Source organism: Hippocampus bargibanti, linkage group LG04, assembly GCF_051943395.1.
Source record: "Hippocampus bargibanti isolate YZ-2025 linkage group LG04, ASM5194339v1, whole genome shotgun sequence".
Taxonomy (NCBI): Eukaryota; Metazoa; Chordata; class Actinopteri; order Syngnathiformes; family Syngnathidae; genus Hippocampus; species Hippocampus bargibanti.
Window position 1 is genome coordinate 12,328,192 of NC_142737.1, and position 14,296 is coordinate 12,342,487.

General features: G+C 41.5%; 1 protein-coding gene across 2 annotated transcripts in view; it reads right to left on the reverse strand.

Annotated features, from left to right (window-relative positions):
* Window positions 1-14,296, reverse strand: part of cltcl1 (clathrin heavy chain like 1) — a 36,440-nt gene that overhangs the window by 17,290 nt on the left and 4,854 nt on the right. For both annotated transcript variants that reach the window (XM_088994076.1, XM_088994074.1), the window contains exons 2-10: window positions 10,983-11,190; window positions 7,785-8,053; window positions 6,422-6,583; window positions 6,183-6,296; window positions 5,922-6,095; window positions 5,636-5,833; window positions 4,141-4,341; window positions 3,859-4,011; window positions 3,629-3,751 (exon numbers count right to left, since the gene is read on the reverse strand). In XM_088994076.1, the coding sequence (XP_088850202.1) occupies window positions 3,629-3,751; window positions 3,859-4,011; window positions 4,141-4,341; window positions 5,636-5,833; window positions 5,922-6,095; window positions 6,183-6,296; window positions 6,422-6,583; window positions 7,785-8,053; window positions 10,983-11,190 (1,602 nt within the window). The remainder of the gene's footprint in view (window positions 1-3,628; window positions 3,752-3,858; window positions 4,012-4,140; window positions 4,342-5,635; window positions 5,834-5,921; window positions 6,096-6,182; window positions 6,297-6,421; window positions 6,584-7,784; window positions 8,054-10,982; window positions 11,191-14,296) is intronic.

The window sequence follows — 14,296 nt, forward strand, 5'->3', positions numbered from 1 at the left end:
TTAGCTTACGAACTTAATATATAATCTTGGCATACGAAGTAGTCTTCGGGAAAGACATGGAGCGCCACAATGTCTGGCGGACTAGTTTTCCACACCCACTTTCTTTTAGTGCACTCAGTGCAGACGTGGTTTGTTATCGAGTGGAGTACTCTTGCTTTTTTGGTCCCGAAAAAGACCCCACTATAGGCGAGTGTTAAGCCGAAGAGGACACAAAAGAAAATTACGGTCGAGCAGAAGAAGGAGATCATCGAAAAACACGAACGAGGTGTGCGTTTGTGTGACTTAGCGTCCCAGTACCAGTACGCTAAGTCGACTATAGTACAGTTAATTTATTTAATTACAATACAATAGCACATTTATTATACATAAAATATGTAAATATGTAAATGTGTAAAAAAAAAATATATATACAGTAAAGTCTCGTTATATCGATATTCAAGGGAGTCCGAAAAAATATCGATATAACCGGGACTATCGATATATCCGACCCTGTTTGCATGTAATTTTCTCCGCGCGTGCATAGAAATAGTATCGATATAACCGGGACTATCGATATATCCGATATCGATATAACGAGACTTTACTGTAAAAAAAAAAAAAAAAAAAAAAAAAATCCTTGTCTCACCCACCATGGGTGGTGTCTGTCCCCATTTCAGCTCGGGTCCTCTACCAGAGGCCAGGAAGCTTGAGGGTTCTGCGCAGTATCCGTGCTGTTCCCAGCACTGCGCTTTTCTGGACCGAGATATCCGATGTTGTTCCCGGGATCTGTTGCAACCACTCGTCGAGTTTGGGGGTCACTGCCCCGAGTGCTCCGACCACCACAGGCACGACTGTCACCTTTACCTTCCAGGCTCTCTCCAGCTCCTCTCTGAGCCCTTGGTATTTCTCGATTTTCTCATGTTCCTTCTTTCTGATGTTCCCATCACTCGGGACCGCTACATCCACGACAACGGCTTTCCTTTCCCCTTTATCTATGACCACGATATCTGGTTGGTTGGCCATTACCATCTTGTCGGTCTGTATCTGGAAGTCCCACAGGATCTTTGCTCGGTCATTCTCCACCACCTTGGGAGGTGTTTCCCATTTTGACCTTGGGGTTTCCAGTCCATACTCCGCCAGCCACCTGGTTATGGCGCTCCATGTAGGCTTTCCCTGCCAGCATCTTACACCCTGCAGTTACGTGTTGGATTGTCTCAGGTGCCTCTTTGCACAACCTACACCTTGGGTCTTGTCTGGTGTGGTATATGCCTGCCTCTATGGCTCTGGTGTTCAGGGCCTGCTCTTGGGCAGCCAGGATGAGTGCCTCTGTGCTGTCCTTTAGGCCAGCCCTCTCTAGCCACTGATAGGACTTCTTGAGATCAGCCACTTCTGCTATGGTTCGGTGGTACATCCCGTGTAGGGGCTTTTCCTCCCATGATTGTCCCTCTTCCAGCACCTCATCCTCTGTTCCCCATTGACTGAGACATTCTCTGAGTACATCATCCGTTGTAGCCTTCTCTTTGATGTATTCATGGAGCTTGGATGTTTCATCCTGGACAGTGGCTCTCACACTCACTAGTCCCCGGCCTCCTTCCTTACGGCTTGTGTACAGTCTCAGGGTGCTGGACTTGGGATGGAACCCTCCGTGCATGGTGAGGAGTTTTCGGGTCTTAACATCCGTGGTCTGAATCTCTTCCTTTGGCCACCTTATTATTCCTGCAGGGTATCTGATCACTGGCAGGGCATAGCTGTTTATTGCCCGGGTCTTGTTCTTGCCATTGAGCTGGCTTCTGAGGACTTGCCTCACCCGCTGGAGGTATTTGGTCGTAGCCGCTTTCCTTGTTGCTAATTCGAGGTTGCCATTGGCCTGTGGTATACCGAGGTACTTGTAGCTGTTTTCAATGTCTGCTATTGTTCCTTCAGGGAGTGAGACCCCTTCAGTGTGAACTACCTTGCCCCTCTTAGTCACCATCCGACTACATTTCTCCAGCCCGAATGACATTCCGATATCACTGCTGTAGATCCTGGTTGTGTGGATCAGGGAGTCTATGTCCCTTTCGCTCTTAGCATACAGCTTGATGTCATCCATGTAGAGGAGGTGACTGATCGTAGCTCCATTTCTGAGGCGGTATCCATAGCCTGTCTTGGCGATTATCTGGCTGAGGGGGTTCAGTCCTATGCAGAACAGCAGTGGGGAGAGTGCATCACCTTGGTATATGCCACATTTGATGGACACTTGCGTTAGTGGCTTGCCATTGGCTTCAAGTGTGGTTTTCCACATCCTCATCGAGTTTGCAACGAAGGCTCTCAGGGTCCTGTTGACCTTATACAACTCCAAGCATTCATTGATCCATGTGTGTGGCATCGAGTCATATGCTTTCTTGTAATCAATCCAGGCTGTGCACAGGTTGGTATGTCGGGACCTGCAGTCTTGAGCGACTGTTCTGTCAACCAGCAGCTGATGTTTGGCACCTCTAGTATCTCTACTAATGCATTTCTGTGCTTTGCTCATGTATTGATCCATGTGTCCACTTATCTTAGCTGCAATGATTACTGTGTATATATATATATATATATATATATATATATATATATATATATATATATATATATATATATATATATATATATATATATATATATATATATTTATATTTTTTTTTGTGTGTGTAGTGCTAAGGCTTAGTTAGTACAAAATTATGTTTTATGTGGACCTGGAAACTGATTATTCTCATTTTTAATGGTTTCTTTTGGGAAATAAATGTAAGGCAGACAAACTTTTTGCCTTACACACACTTTCTAGGAACCAATTAAGTTCGTAAGCTAAGTTATCACTGTATTAAATCACAGGGATGTGAATTAAAGGTTGGTGCTGTTGCACAGTCTGCGGCTGGTTGGATGCATGACTTCAGGAGCCCGCAATGAGAAGAAAGGAGAATCGATGCGTATGTGGAACTGTCACGGCTTGGGATGCTTTGATCCTCTCCTATTTCATCTAGAACTGCTTCATACAACAAAGATGGTGCACAAAGTGCTTAAGATTGAATGACTGTCTTTGTTTTTTTGTGTTAGGTCACATTATTTATTTAGTTTTTTTGTTGTTGTTTTGACTTCAAAAACTCTACTTCTTCATTTCCTTTCCTCTTACTTTCGTCACTTTACTGCTGTGAAATGTACATTTCTCCACTACGAGACTAATAAAGGCGAATCAAATCCAATATTTTTCCGACAAACAAACTTGTCCCTCACAGGTTGTATTTAACAAATCATTAATCAAATGTCCGCAAATGACAGTTCGTGCATTCCCTCCATCGACACTGCAGTTGCAATGACTCAAATTTGTATATTTAATTAAGACACACTTCTAAATCACGGCTTAAATCAAATGGATGGAAACATTTTCAGAGAGCCACAAGAAATAATTAGGTGGAGGAATCTGAAACGGAGCAGAGTGGTGGCGTGACTTGAAAAGGGTTTCTGAGTCAGTGAATTCCTGGCATTGCTGACACATCTGGAATGACATAAAGTGCAGCTTCCTCACTGGCTCCATGTGTTTGCATGCATGTGTATGCGCAACTGTGCTGATGTGTTTATAAAAAAAAAAATAAGGGTAGTATTTGTATGGGTGATGAGAGGATGTATTTATTACCTGGTTGATGTTGGCGAGCGGCTCTTCATCCTGTACCAGCATCTGCGCAAATTGCAGTCCCTGGTCTGGATTGACACGCATCACATTCCTCAGCAAAAACACCCAATCGGGGGTGTAGCCAACCTGTGGAAATGGAGCAAGTTGAGGTTGATTTTACTATTCAAATGCAGATCTGCTTCCTGGTACTGAGTTTCACTGAAAATTGGACAGTATAGGAAGCTGATAGTTACTTTTTTGGCATAAAGGACGATCTTCGGGAACTGTCCCGTCTCCGCAAAGCACTGAATGACTTTGTTGGGGACGTTAGCTCTGAGGTATACACTAAGAGCGAGGGTCGGGTCAGAAGCTTTCACCAGATCCCCCAGCTCCTCTGAGCACTCCAGCTAGAACACACACGATTTTTTTTCTTTTTTAGTCAGCCCGCTACAAACAACCATGCATCGTCTGAGAAGCTGCAGAAAAGAAGACGCGACAAGAGATTTTCACAGGATGAACACAAGGTGAATTCTCACCTTGTCCTCTTTCAGCCATTTCTCCAAAAGTTGCTTGCGACCCTGCTGCAGGACAGGCCTGCACAGCTCCAGGGATTCAAATTTGTTGAGCTGACCCTGGTCCAACAGAATACCAAAGTACTGCAATAGCGGAGATGCCTGACCTGGTTGGGCAGGGACACTCTGAAACTTACGAATGGTTTCGGCAGTCCGCAGGACACCCTGAGTCAGGCGTTGAAAAATTGGGGATTGTGGGGAAATTGAAAGGAGCGTAGAAAAAGGATAATGTCACTGTAAAAATTGAATTTAAACCTGATGAAATGTTTGGAGTGTTTCCCAACAGCTATTGAGTCTTTGTTTTCATTTTTGGTCAAAATTTAGATGACATTTTACTTTACTGTAATTTCCGGACTAAAGAGCGCACCTGATTATGAGCCTCACCCAGTACATTTTTAAGGGAAGAACCATTTTGTACATACATAAATTGCACCTGTCTATAAGCCGCATGTTTATAAAGCAATATGGTATACAGAAAATGTTTTCAAAGTTTTAATAGTATACCTTAACTTGTCTTTCAAGAGAGCGCCTCTTCCGCAGCAGCAACACAACAAGGATTACAGTAGTAACACAGCCCGAACAGGGCTTGTTAAAAAAACATGCCAGTAAAAGTCACTGAGACACGGCAGTAACACAGCAGCAACACATTAGAACTCGCTAACAGGTCTGGGTACAAAAAGATACCAAGTATCTGAGACACGGAAGAAACACCTTAGCACTCACTAAGAGGGCTGGTTACAAAAAACATAGCAAGTCGCTGAAAGCTGTCCTCATCTTGTGTCGCATTGGAATAGCATCAGCTATTCCTCGCAACTCTCTTTCATTGTCTCACTCACTCATTCTCTCTTTCATTGTCGCATTAAGTGTCACTTTCATCCTGATGTAAAGTCACTCCCGAGCTTGTGCTGTCCTGTCTGTCACATAGCAGACTGGCTTTTCGAAACCCGTTGGTGATGGTTGATTTTTTTCACACTGCTCAACCCTGTCAGGATCCACTGGCAGATTTGTGCAAAAGTTGCTCTTCGCATACGGCTAGTTTTGGTAAACGATTTCTCGCCGCTGGTCATCGAAGCCTCCCATTCAACTCGGAAGGTTACTTTAAATGCATGATGCACACGCGGAATTACGTTAAACTTGCGTCTTCCTTGGCACATATATTCGCCCTGTCTCACTCTTAACTTTAGTGCTCGAGCGCCACTGGTGACCGTTAGAAAAAATGCATAAATTAGCCACACCGTTGCATAACACGCAGGGTTGAAAGCTCGTGACAAGTCGCGGTTTATAGTCCGGAAATTACAGTAGTTAAAATTTTTGCCAATCTTCTGAATGAAAGATAATTTTGTTTTGAACATTGCAATATAATTGCATGTGACTAAACCGCCCACAACAAACGAACTTTTGATGACTTAGAAAAATTCTTTGTGGTCTTTTAAGATTTGTACTCCTGATTTAGACGCACCTTGGGTGCTGACGCTGCAACCTTTGCCGCATCTGAATAACTTCCCTGGGCAAACAGTGTGTTGAATTTCCTGGCAAAAAGCTCCTCAGCACCGGCTAGATTGGACCTGACAGCCATCCTTAATGCCAGGTCTGGATTTTGGAGGACATTTGTCGCATAGTTGACAATGTTCTCTTCTTCAACACATACTGACAATACCTAAAAAAAAGAAGTAAAGGACACACAAGAGACATTAGCGGGGTGACCAAATGTGTTATGTGAATATTAGCATGTTTCGTCCCATCACCTGTCCCTTCTTGTTGACTCCGATGATTCCCGAGCTGGCTTCATGTCGCGATGTAACAAAGATGGTCTCAGCGCTGATTCTGTTCATGTAGATGCACACTCCTGACTCCAGGTCGTACAGGTGAATGTAACCGTATTTGGTGATTAAATAGATGACGCCGTGTTTACTTCCAATCTGCGGGAGGGAAAAAAAAGTCAAGCACCCAACACCGTTAGGCCACAACTAAGCATGCCCTTGGAAATGCAGGGGTCCTTGATATACCTGCATAGCTACAGGAAAGTCTGTCTGGGCCTCTGGGGGGAAAAACACATCCACTGCTTTCTTTGCAAATGGCTGGTTTCCTGCAGCTGGTTGACCCACTTCAATGATGTGCAGCTGGATGAATTTTCGATACGTTGAAATCAGACCACAATTGCGCAAACAACTTGTTTAATGAACATGTGCTTGCTCGTACATTCAAGTCATTTTTTTTATTTTGCGAAATCTTCAATGGTTCGTACCTTCCCACCCGCCGGTGAACGCACAGCAAAGCAGAAGAGGGTGGATGGATTGGCGTTGCCTTCCACTTTGAAATCTCCGAACGCAGCAGCGTGACCTTCTATTGGCTGGGAGACTTTTCTCTCCACGGAATACAGCTGCATCGCCCCAACGACGCGGTTTTGCTGCAACAACATGCAGAAAAAAAACATTGACCAAACAGATGGAAGCAAAGGACTGTTCTCGTGTAAATACACTCACATTGTTTAATACGTACAAAAAGATCTCAAATTGAAGTAGATTGAAGTCTAAGAGGGTGTCTTTTTTATTGTTCGTGTGTTTTGTTTTGTCACTTTGAGTTGTGCGTCGTGTGGAACGGATACAGACTGTTTTTCAGCATTTTTGGGCACGACATTCATCAAGGAGGAGACTTGGTTGAGCGCTTGCCCTTTTTGGCAGCACAAATTTGCCAGCACTGTTTTTGATTTGGGAGGAATGTCACAGCCATTTGACTGCCATAGCTGGACAGCTCTCAGGCAATTGTGCTTTTTGGTGCCTTTAGTGGGAAGCATTGAGGAGCTCACGATGAGAAGAAAGGGGATGCATATGTGGAAATGTCGCGACTTGGAATTGAAGCGGATTTAGGTGGGACAGGAGATGTGAGACAATTTCTTTTCGTCAATGGATGCTAACTTCGTGTTCGCTTTCAACATTTAGCTTGTAGCAAACATGCACATTTGACCATGACATCTCTGATCCACTGGTGAAAAGGACACTTTTATTCTCTCGTCTTTCATCTAGAACTGCTTCATACAACAAAGAGGGTGCAGAAAGTGCTTAAGATTGAATGACTGTGTCTTTGTGTTGTCATATTACTTTTTTTTTTGATCTTTTGACTTCAAGATGGCACCGCGAGAGTGGCTGCCTTTACAGCAGCTTCTCCATTTTGTTTTTCTACTTATTCCTTTCTTTTCCTCTTACTTTCATCACTTTGCTGCTGTGAAATGTACATTTCCCCACTGTGAAATTAACAAAGGGTAATCCAATCCAATAAACTGTTTTCCATATTATCCATGGGTCATTCGTTTTTATTTTATGGTAAGCCTTACCTATTTGATTAAAACTTCTGTACAAGGTATAATAAATCTGATGTTGTTTAATCTATTGCTTGTGTTGAAAAGAATAAACAATTACTATTGAAATATTGACAGGGTTTCGGGGGAAACAAATATTAGATTTTGTAAATTGTTCACGATGACTCAGTAAACTGAAGCCACAGTCCTTTTTGCAGAGAATAAAAATATATTTGCCCACAAGCAATTGCTTGTTTGTGTTGAAATAGCCTTTTCTAAATAGCTGGGACATTTTCATGAATAAAGATGGTACCTGTGCGGAAATCCCGATCAGCAGTAGCCACTTCTGTTGTTCGTCAGTTCTGTAGTTGATAATCTGACATCCTGCCAGACTGGCATGTCGATCAAATACTTTGTTCGGTTGGGAATCTCCCTCCATGCTCCAGTGATAGACAGCTTTGTCCGTCACCAAGGCAACCGTATTTACCGATATCCACTTCCAGAACATGACCTCCTCTGTCATTGAGTGAGCCTTCATCTTGCTTTTCATCTCAATGTTAAAGATCTGGAGCATCTTTGCGGCTGAGGAGAGAGACAGCAAAGGATGTCAATACCAAAGCAGCAGTCAAAAAATAATAATTGGGAATTTAACATGTTTGAAATAATAGGGTTATGTATTTTAATTTTTGAAAATGTGTGATTTAGTTTTTATTTCACTTGGGGAAGAGTTTGAAAGTTGCCAAAGGAAAAAAAAAGATTTAGCGTTCTGATTAATGTTACATTGTTTTTGCAAATTATGTAACGCGTGTTGAAGGTCACTACAAAAACCACTAAAGAAGACAATAATATAAAGGTTTCTGACTTTGATCCATGTATCTAAAAATGTAACTCTTCTGTCCTTTAGTGTGCATTAATTATGTGTTCCTCACTGTCTTATTGTTGAGGACATTCTTTTTTTACTATGTGACCTTCGCTACTTCTATTGTCTACTGTTGTTGCTCTGGTGAGTCAAAGACAAATTTACTCTACTGTGGGCAATAAAGAGCTCCCTGCAACGAATTGCGTCACCGATGGTTTAGAAGTTCATTTGCCTGACTTCCGTGCAAGCAGTGGGTTTGCCTAAATGGTTGTCTGTCTCTCGATGGGCTCTTTCACTCGCGAACAGTCCAGGGTCTAGTCTCTCTTTTGCAGTAGAAGTCATCTTAGATATGTACAGGACTTAAGCTCCTCTGCACAATTACAGACGCTCCCCAACTTATGAACGACATAAATTCCGAATGGTCGTTCCTAAGTTGAATTTGTTCGTAAGTTGATTCAGTGCTATATTTTGTATGGAATGTATGTTTAAGGCTTATATAAGTATGTTTATATAAATATGTTTAAGCTTTGTATAAATAACCTGTATTCGTTTGTACAGAAAAATAAACATCTCATAAACAGTTTTATAAACAAAAGAAAATCAGTGAATTATGCATTGCATTTATTGTTCATTAACAGGGTCTAGAACCAAATAAGGCAAAACGGAATGCCAAATTGTCTCTAACCTGCTCGTCAAAAAAAGTACAGGCTACTCATGAACATTGGAGTTACGAACAACGGTACATATGAACATTTTTGCAGTAACGTATGTAGTATTCTCTCTAGTTGTACATGTACATACAGTATTTTATAGGGCATATATTTTATTAAATGTTTATTTTTCAGTGCAAACCAATACAGATTACTTATACAAGCCTTAAACATACAGTAAAGTCTCGTTATATCGATATCGGTTATATTGATAATACTGCTTATTACGATACTATTTTCATTTCCCTGCAAATTTCTAGTCTTTTTATGTATAATTAGTTCCGTTTAGTACGATACATGGTTATTATGATAATCCGGTTACGACGGTGTTCTTTTTCATCTCGCACCGGCCATTTTGCTATGTTTATATCGATACAAAAGCAGTTTAAGGTGAATCGATTGCTTAGGGGTTTCTATACAGTACCACCATTATCGAAATCTGTATCAGTGGCAATCTGTATCAGCTTCCGTGTCTAGCAGACACCATTTTCTACCATAATAAAGACGGCATGTGGATCTGGATGGACTTCAGACCTGGATCAAAGAGGATGAGAACGTCACAATACTGTAGTCTTCTTATACCGTATACAGTTGCGTGACACCGATTTAAACCATGGGGAAACGAATTGTGATATCCGAACAATTGATAGCACGGTTATATCAACATTTTTCTGACTCCCAAGAATATTGATATAACGAGACTTTACTACTAATATAAATAAGCCTTAAACATACATTCCATACAAAATAGAGCACTGAAGCAACTTAGGAAAAATTCAACTTACGAACGACTATTCGGAACGTATTTCATTCGTGAGTTGGGGAGCGTCGGTATAGGACTTAAGTTATCCGAGGTAGAGCCAGGACTCCATTTTGAGAAGCACTGATATGTAATAATCAAGGAAACGGGGAATCAAAGGTTCATTCCTGCTCAAGAATAAATTGAATTCATGCTTTGAGTGACTATTAATACAAGTTTAAAGGTGAATGACTTAGCTTTGGAGGCTTTACAATTAGGAACAACTGGCTTTACAATTAGGAACAACTGTGATGTGTTAAATGTAAAGAATCCTATTTTAAATGACAAAGTTCGACCTCACATGTGAGGTCATGGCGATTTTAGTGCATCAGGGAATTTTAGTGGCACTGTGCCAAATGTTTTGGATGCGTAATACAAGCAACAATGCATATCACACTTTCACTCTCGGAGAACATACCAGGTCATGCTACCACAAGTCAGCTTCTCAAAAAAAAAAGATTAGTGTTAGCAGGTTAATCTGAGCCAATATACAGTCTGTGTGTGTGCGTGTGTCTGTCTGCTCCGAAGCAGTTGTCTGCCTTTTGATTGATTGGAAGCCAAAATAGCCCTGTGAACTCAAGAAAGGTATTTTGGAAGCTTTTATGAGACAGCCATGCCTACTGTATCATCACAACAGAGCGTCAGGTAGGCGGGCAGACGGAGAGCAACTCACCGTCTGCGAAATGACGGAAAGCCAAGGGAGAAAAAGCAAAACAAAAAGTCAGTCAGATACGACAGATCAGACCCAAACAAAATCAAAGAGAGTAAACATATGTGATGCCCAAAGAGAAACAAGTACAACAGGCCAATCATCCGTCGTGTTTGTGTTTGCGTTCTATGTGGCGCAAATCAAATTGCGCAACCTATTTTAGACAGAACTGAGTGCACTCTGCATCAATCTTTATTCAGTTTGACATTAATGACGTGAAAACATTGAGTCATGGCATGACTACGACATTCCCACATCAATACTCGCAGATGTAGTCAAACTCAAGCTAAATAAATATTGTGAGTAACATGCAGACATCATAAATCTGAACAAAAAAAAAAACCCTTTATTGTTTTTGGTACAAAGCCAAGTCAAAGTTTTCTTTTTTTTGTTCAGTATGTTATATCTAATGGGAAATAGTAAATGTGAAACACCTTTCAAAGCGATGACCTTGCTGGTGGGGTTCATGATGGCACTGTCAGCCGAGATGGGTCGCCTGATTGGGTTGGTGGGGTCGGACATGTCCACAATGACCACCTGGTTCTGCTCGCCTACTTTTTCCCTGATGCAGATGAACTTGTCCGACTCCATGGTCAGATAGCTGAATCCAATGTTGGCTGGGTTCACACCCAGGTTCTGCAACTAAAGGAGAAATTCATCCATGAATGTGATCTCGCACTGCCCGATGCAGCCCAGCCCGACTCCATGATTGAAAATAACAAACGATGACTCAGAAATAAAATTCTGAATATAGTTAAGAGATGTGGTAAAACACATTAAGTATGGTTTTGTGAATATCTTAAAAGCCCAAATTACTGGTTAAATAGTCCATCGTCGGATACTTGCTGTTTAACACCATGACCTATGAATTAGCATATTCTGCGATTAGCATACTTTTTCATTTTACACTTTTTTTGATTAACTCATTCACTGCCATTCACAAATTTATTCGAGAATTGAAAATATGACATAGAGCGCCATTCCCGAATTTGTTCGGGTTTTGTTTTTTTTTCTTCTTTTGTTAGGGTGCCAATAAAGTGCTGGCCATGGCTTCTAGCAATGGTTTTTTCCTTTCCACAAGGGGGCAGCATTTGCCTTTTTTCCCATATTAGTGCTTTGTTACAGGTTCTGCTATATAAATCAATATGTATGTATTGTATTTTGTACAGCCGCCCCATTTCAAGATCAGATAACTCCAGACCCATACAACTTAGAAATTAACTCTTTTCCTGATGAAAGAAGAGAGTCTAACGTTTCTTACGCTGCATTGAATGTTTATGTAGTCCTAAAACTCAATATTCTACGGGTCCTGGAATTCAAGTGACAATGACAAAAAAAATCTGGCACTGGAGTGGATATATTTTTACACATCTGGCAGTGAATGAGTTAAAAACAAAAACACTTTTTTGAACTAACTTTTTCATTCTCAAACCCCTCGCGACTTCAGAGGCATTGTTACTTTCGTAAAAATTTTCTTACAAAAGTTGTTTGTTGTGCAGAAATGATGTATTGCGTTTCATGAATCCACGGAACAACATGCGTACAATAAAGAGTCTGGCCTCTAATAAAGCTCTTTTCACGGCCGCTATAAATTTGTCCGGGTATTTACAGAACCATGCAAAATGGCTAATTTATGTGTGAATTATGTTGAGGCAAAAATTGCAATCAGAGACTTTTGATATTCATGAAGAGTTGAACTACGCAAAGTCCATGAGGGCTTTCCCTACCATAGATTTGTTTGATGCAATCGGTTGATCTAATTCATTAAAAATCACATCGTCCATGGACTGTATTTTTGCAGACATTGTAACTGTGGAAATTCTCCATCTGATGACCCAGTGACTACATTATACAGTCTGAGGCAAGCAGAGAGGAATCCACATGACAAAGACTGTGCCGTCTTCCAACTGGCCGGTTGAGAAAGAAATCATTTATTTCCCCTCCATGTTTACATGACGCAAGTTATAATTTCCTTGCCACCAAGTGAGAATAGAACATCAACCAGAGTATGTACTATTTCATCGTCATCCACATACTCGAAATATCCCTTGCACATGGCAACGTTTGGTGAACATTGGTGTTATTGAATGAACCCTGACAAGAACACAAGAAAAGATCACTAAGGGCACTGCATACTGCATGGGACTGTAACAGTGGCTGTCAATCTCAATTTGTCAGATTCTCTATATGTACACGCGCCCCAAGTTACAAAAGAGATACGTTCCGAACGGTCGTTCGTAAGGTGAATTTGTTTGTAATGTTGCTTCAGTGCTATATTTTGTATGGAATTTTTGTTTAAGGCTTATAAAAGTATGTTTAAGGTTTATATAAATATGTTCAAAGCTTGTATAAGTAACCTGTATTTAGTATTGAAAAATAAACATTTAATAAAATATATGCGCTATAAAGATATGTCCATCTACAACTGGAAAGAATACTACATACATTACTACAAAAAAATGTTCATATGTACCGTTGTTCGTAACTTGAATGTTCGTAAGTAGGGGAGTGTTTGTATAGGTTACGAATTTGAGGAATGTGAAACCACAAGAGCACCCGCTTGTGGTTGCTTTCATTTCATTATTGCAATTGTGCTACCAGGCGGGGGACACCCTGAATTGGTTGCCAGCCAATCGCAGGGCACACAAAGACAAACAACCAGTCACGCTCACATTCACACCTAGAGACAATTTAGAGTGTTCAATCAGTATGTTTTTGGAATGTGGGAGGAAACCGGAGGACCGGAGAAAACCCACGCGGGCATGGGGAGAACATGTAAACTCCACACAGGGAGGCCGGACCGGGTCTTGAACTCACGACCTCTGTACTGTGAAGCCAGTGTGCTAATCACTTGACTCGGGCCACCCTAACTTCTATTCTACGCGCCTTATAATGTGGTGCACCATATAGAGTAGAAAATACAGTAATGTATTGTTGTATTTCACCACCAGTGATGCTTCATTTTTATTTCCGAATCAGAATCAGAAAGCCTTTAATAGTCCCACAATGGGGACATTTTCAAATTCAAATTTTAGCCCCGACATGCATTCCCACACCCATTATTTCAAACTAACTTCCACACCGTGAATGTTCAAATCAAACAAAGTTCGATACACAAGTCCCCCGTAATATCACAGAGAACTGCTTCATTGTGCAACATGGGGGAGTCCAAGCGTGAGGCCCCTTGAAAAGCCAAGGAGAAGACCGAAGGGAGGGTTACAGCCATATGGTGCATCTCCCTTGCAGTGCCAAAACTATCTGTGGGTGGAGGAGGGAGGCTATAAGAACAGCAGATGATAAGAACAGTATGAGGGTGTCCTGCTAAGAGTGATCTGGTTTGCTAGAAGGGGATTACTGAGAAAGAAAGGAAGCTGGAGTGTTAAATTCTAGTAAAAACTGATCTTTGGGAACCAAATGGTTTAGGGTGGAGTGAGTGACTCACCACAAGAAACACTCCCTTGCCACCCTCTACATCTAATTCTTCGAGACCAAAATTCAAAGCTCAGCTCAAGCAGTCAGACTCAAGTGCCACACAAACTGCATCTAGTCGACTGATACACCCTCACACATGCATACACATGTTGGATCTTGCCGTTTCTGCAGCTTCGTTTGCCAGACCCATGTACTTGAGGCAAAAATTTACACAAAAAAACAAAACGGTGCAAAACTTTGGGATGACACAACATTGACGGTATCTGGTGAGTCATTGGACAGACTGGGCGGATGCGCTGCTGATGCCTCACATAAT